The following is a 5,553-nucleotide window of genomic DNA, read 5'->3' on the forward strand; positions in this document are numbered from 1 at the left end:
CCAATTCTAGACACCTACAATGTGTTGTCACAGTTGAAATGTTCACAAATGCTAACGGTCTTGCTGGACAGTCTGTTCAGCTTGGCTGTGGACAGTTCCTGTTGCTCACAGACTCCTACCACCCTGGTTCCAAGGGATGCTGCTCCTGAGGGACAGAGTCGTGACAGCCACAAGTGAGGTAGACAAGGAAGAAATTGATGAATCATGAGCATGAAAATAAATGAAAATCTGCTTGACATTGTTGCATCATGCTGTCACTCAGCCTCGGCAAACCAGTTCCAATCTCTTTTACAGTCCTTACTTTGAATCTAATTGTGTCCTCTCCAGCTGCTGCTCCAGGATCACCATCCTGCGGCGCTCCTCCTGGTACTTCTGTTCTGCCTCCAAAAACCTCTTGTTCATCTCTCTCTCTCTGGAAGATTCAAGCAAGTTCTCCAATTACCTAAAAAATGATTCCATTCCTCTTCATGGTGACTGTACAGATGGACTAATACATCTTCAGATGGATATGGAAAAATGAAATTTGTAGTGGAGGAAAATTAAGTTTCTTTGCTTTGATTTCTGATACACGTGACACTTAGCTTATTATTTTAGCAAAAATATACTAATGCTGACTTTAGTCGTCAAAGAAACTGCACAACTCTTTGTTTCAGTGGACCCCTCAGTCATGATTTGGACTGAATAAATAAAGAGCTGCAGACTGTGCAATGGCCTTGAAATGAGCATGGACTACAAATTATAGTGGTGTGGTTTTGACGCTTCTGATGCAATAAAATATCAAAACTGTCAAATGAAAATATTAAAAACAACATTTCAAAGGTCCAGTGCTCCTTAAGTAAATCCTTAACTGACGCATACCTGCAAACAAACTCAGCACATGGATAATAAGAAGCAGCTGACATTAATAACATTTTATTACATTAGTCTTTAATATTATATTAGTCTTACTTAGACAGGCTAGCATTGGTATTGATATTTTTAGATCTATGTTTCTGCATTTCAACAAACACATATCACTTGAGAGCAATAAAGTGGAGAACAAACACAATGTCTAAAGCATATATTACTTTTTCTGCAGGGCATTAACCAGCTCAAGGAGTCTGTTCTTCTCCACAGACAGGATTTTATATTCAGTACACTGGGTCATCAGTGTGCTCACATCAGCTGAACATTGCGGACATTTTGAAGAACTTGGGCCCCTGAGAATGAGAGGATAAAACATTAAAATTAATTCATAATTTTTGCTGTTAATTCATTTCGCAGTGCTACAATACATAAAGTGATGTTTAACAATGTATAAGAGTAGAGAATTCTACACTACTTCCCACAGCAGGCAGAACCAGTTTATGGCCAAATTTAGAAACTGAAGTGGAGAAAAAGGTGACAGTTATATTAATAGGGGATCCCAGCAGATTACACTGATGAAGTCCTAACCCCATGAAACAAAATCAATAATCTGATTACAGAAAGTCCCCCATTAGCCAGAGTGAATTATTAACCCTTGTTTTGCCAGACAAAATGTCTGTTCAGTCTTACAGTGACAGCTAGCAGAGGAGATGTAAATACAAACATCAACAGTCTTAGTGACTGTCAGTGACTGACTCCATTAAAATATTCTAACTCTGTCCATATTGCAATGATCATTTATCATGATTACCATTAGCATACATACCCTGAAGATATTATTCTTTTGTTAATGTCTCCCTCTTCAGGGAGAGATCCTGAACTGCAACTTGTTGTCTTGAGGCTGGACTGTCTTTCTGCACCCTCTTGCTGCAGCAGATGTTTACATAAAATGAATGCAGTGAATGTGAATGACCAAGCATTATAACAACAGGTTGAATGGACACATAACTTTTCAGCTCAAATTTTGTTGCCAAGAACTCAAACGCAACATTATTTTTGTTGAAGTGAAATTAGATATCATTCCCATGATTCTGCTTTTTTGTTTGTTTACCTTGACAGAGAGCTGCTGGATTTGCTCTTCTAGTTCTTTGATCTTGGCCTTAAGCTTCTGGATGACAGTGTTGTGCTCTGAACACTCACTCCTCAGCTGTTGTCTCGGGCTCTGCTGGGTCTCCTTGTTCTGTACATTCTGCTGCTGGCTGAGTCGTCTAAGCACCTCCTGCATCTGGGTCTGCTGCTTCTGCCAGAGTTAGATGGGGCAATTATTTTTCAGAACAATGTAGTAAACCATGGGCTTGTCACAGAAAATCCTTCTTTCTGCAGGCTGTGGCGATTTTAACTCCTAAATGTAATGTGAAATCCCTGATTATTCATTGGTATGTGGGCTGCACAACAAGGATTGAATGAATGAATTGTCTAGTTAATAAACCATTACATGTATAAAACATTTCATGCCTTTCGTGGAGCATTTACTCCTAAACCACAATTTGTCAGATGGGCTTTAATCACATTACACATTCAACCATATTTAACTCATGAACAGTGCTATAAAATTAAATATATTCCTGTTACATAAAAACCTTCTAACTCCAATTTCAGCACTTTGAATGCTTAAACTTTTGGACTCAAGGACACAAGTTAAAACATAAAAAAACACTGTTTTTTTTGCTGAAAAGATTACTTATTACAAGGCTTTCACATAATTGAAAATACAGTGAAACACGTTCTATGTCTCACAATACCAACTGTATTAATAGTAATATAAGACACGTGTATAAATATAACTAGATCATTTTCTTATATCTAAATTCTTACCAGCAGAGCATCCACAAGCTCATCATCATGTTTACCCTTCTCCAGGAGGGTTGAGATCTGGATCTTCAGGGTTTTCATTTCAGTAGACAGAGATTTGTTCCTGGCCTTAGAGGCGTCCAGCTTTTTCTTCACATCCTTGTGGTCTTTCAGGAGGGCCTCGTAGTCCACTGAGATCCTCTGTACAGGTGTGGAAGGAGAACAGGGCCTTGGCACATTAATACATTCATATCTCAATTAATTTATTGTATAATTATTGTATATGCACCTCAAATGCCTCCCTCTTCTCTTTCTCAATGCTGCGGATGTAGCTCAGGTTCCTGTCTTGAGGAGGAGTTCTGTGAGGGACCTCCACGCCAAAAAACTCTTCCTCTGCACTCAGGACACTCAGCTGTCTTCGCTGAGTTGAGTTCAGCTGCTGCTCAAGGTCCCGCAACTGTTGCACAAAGTCCAGTTTTGTTAATGTTGAATTAAGGTATTTGTTTAACATGTCTTCTACCTTGTATTACTTTGCAAATACCTTAATTAACTCTGTAAAGAACTTTGTAACTTTAATTTGAGAAGCACATTGTGAGGTAACGTAGAGTGTAATTTTTACCCGTGTCTGAAGAGCCAGTATCTGCTGAGAGCGACCTCTAAAGCTCCCAGGGCAGCTTAATAAGTGCTGCAGGTTGACCTCCTCTCCAACTTCACTGATTAAAACCTACAACAGAAGCAGCAGATCATATTTTGGAATACAAAAGTCACTGATGATTAAGCACCATATTATGATGCATTATGATGATCTTGATCTTGAACAGTTAAGACTCAGAAAGAAAGATACCTTCTGAGCTACTTTCAGCTCCTGTTTGACAGACTGAACCTGGTTGCGATACTCAGTCACTTTCAGCTGAGCAGCGGCTAATTTTTCCTGCAGAGATTTCACCACTGGATTTTCCTGCTTTTGTGAAAAAACGATACATCATTCAGATTAAGTTGCAATTGTTAAAGTTAGTAAAAATATCCTTTTGGTGAATTTTCACATCAATATTACCTCGCAGTCGTCAGAGGACTTCTTATTCTGTGACTTTTTATCACTCTTTTGCCCGGCTGGAGAGTGCACCAAAGTGGCCTGCAGCTATGGAAAGGAGCGTAAAATTATAATTATTCATTAATTTATTCACTCTGGAATAAATCATATATCTGAACAAAGAGCATTATAAATAATGTACATTTGTTTAAACAAATACATTGCTAAAAAACTAATTGTAAAAGGCTGTATCCAGATACAACCACTGCAAAACACTGTTACCTCCTTCTCAAGCTCTTTGATTCTGTTGCTGTTTTGCCTGGATTTAATCTTTTCTCGCTCAATTTCAGCAGTCAGCTCTCTATTCTTCTTGGACAGCTCAACAATCTTGGTGGCTGCTATGTCCCCTGCCAAGCCCGATGTCCCTAAACAGATGAGTGGATGTGCCATGAGGAAGCTGTGACCTATAACATCACTGGAATATAAGTGGAAGTTCTGGTATTATACCTGCTAAAGCCAGTCGTTCTTCTTCTCTTTTCTTCTTCAGGTGTTTAATCTCAAAATCCTTTTCACTCACAAGTTTGAACAGCCGACCATTTTCATCCTTAAGCTCCCTCAGCTGGTCCAGAAAATTCTCATTCTGTGGCAGTCTATAGGGAGGTAATCAAATATATATATAGAGAGAGAGAAATATATTGCAAATTAAGATTACAATTGAAGTTGACACCGAGGAAAACAACTTTAATAAACATTCACTTCAGCCTTTGTAAGACTCACCTGTCTTTGAGATTGTCTGTCTGAATTCCTTGCTTAGATAGATCTAATTCATCCTGGGTAACGCTGCCATTGAGCTTCTCTGGTTCTTTCTCCTTTTTCCTTTCCAGTTTTCTTCTCTCTTGCTGTTTTTGTAGCGCTTGGAACTGAAGCCGCAAGTCATTCAGTTCATCATCATGCTCCATGATCTATAGTTTATAGCATAAGGAGAAAATAATCAACTCAAGGGGGGAAAGGACAGAGGAAATCAATATTGTGACTAACAGTTATGAGGGGATTTGGGTATAGTAATATCACGAATACTTGGGTTGGAAGGCTGCAGTGCCATTAAGTGCCACAGCTCTTGTTTGTTTTGTTTAACATTAGCTTGGCAATCCATCATTAATAACATTTTTCAAGCAGAACAAGTTATAATATGTGTTATAATAATGACCACTCTAAATCTGTGTTCATCCTGCTCATGTGTCTTCTCTTCATATTTGCTCCAGATAGGATTGGAGCTCACAACTTTAATCGTGGTCTTCCAACTCGTGATAAGTGTTAAGGCTGCATAAAGAGGAAATAGCTCACCTCTCATTTATCGAAGTACCGCTCTTGTAAACAAATGAAAGGCTGTTTAGCACTGCATCATTGTGTGCGGCGGGTAAAGAAACTGTAGCAGCTTCCTCGCTGATTGCGACGCTACTGTATCCATAGCGACGGCACTCTACAGACTCAGGACAAGATCTCGCGGGAACAAGAATGCAGCCATGGGAACGTGAATGCGCTACCTGGTGGACCAATTTGTCAATTTATTAGAAGTTACTTGCTAACAGGTGCAAACCCTCTCGGCTGACTCAGTTGATCTGAAAATAGATAATTAAACTCTCAGCCTTATTTCAAAAAGGTGGATAAGCTGAGTTTACTTGCTTTTACCCCTCTACCCCCCCACCCCGGGCTAAGACGCAAAGTAATAGTATTTCTTCTGGAAATACAAAAACTAAAGTTAAGCCTTTATCATTGAGCAATATCCTACATGACCACAAGGGGGCGAGATACTCAACAAAGCAGCT

At 39.2% G+C, this 5,553-nt stretch overlaps 1 protein-coding gene across 1 annotated transcript; it reads right to left on the minus strand.

The window, feature by feature from the left end:
* Nucleotides 1-297: 297 nt before the first annotated feature.
* ccdc13 (coiled-coil domain containing 13) lies at nucleotides 298-5,161 on the minus strand. The gene is made up of 13 exons (XM_035670989.1): nucleotides 5,072-5,161; nucleotides 4,505-4,689; nucleotides 4,235-4,377; nucleotides 4,010-4,152; nucleotides 3,752-3,835; nucleotides 3,542-3,658; nucleotides 3,317-3,421; nucleotides 2,987-3,154; nucleotides 2,722-2,898; nucleotides 1,958-2,146; nucleotides 1,673-1,773; nucleotides 1,068-1,199; nucleotides 298-412 (listed from the first exon to the last, which is right to left on the minus strand). Exons 2-13 carry the CDS (start codon nucleotides 4,684-4,686, stop codon nucleotides 298-300), a joined length of 1,656 nt encoding a protein of 551 aa, XP_035526882.1. The 5' UTR covers nucleotides 4,687-4,689; nucleotides 5,072-5,161.
* Between the last annotated feature and the right edge of the window lie 392 nt (nucleotides 5,162-5,553).

The sequence above is a fragment of the Morone saxatilis genome, unplaced genomic scaffold (genome assembly GCF_004916995.1).
Source record: "Morone saxatilis isolate NCDOM2014 unplaced genomic scaffold, NCSU_SB_2.0 Contig23, whole genome shotgun sequence".
Taxonomy (NCBI): domain Eukaryota; kingdom Metazoa; phylum Chordata; class Actinopteri; family Moronidae; genus Morone; species Morone saxatilis.

Bases quoted from the DNA above. Each gene is read 5' to 3' on its own strand.
- ccdc13 (XM_035670989.1), bottom strand. From the start codon at position 4,686: ATGGAGCATGATGATGAACTGAATGACTTGCGGCTTCAGTTCCAAGCG. The intron at 3,422-3,541 runs GTATCTTTCTTT...CTTCTGTTGTAG, and splicing joins AGCTGAAAGTAGCTCAGAAG to GTTTTAATCAGTGAAGTTGG. The intron at 413-1,067 runs GTAATATATGCT...TGAATCTTCCAG, and splicing joins GTTAATGCCCTGCAGAAAAA to AGAGAGAGAGATGAACAAGA.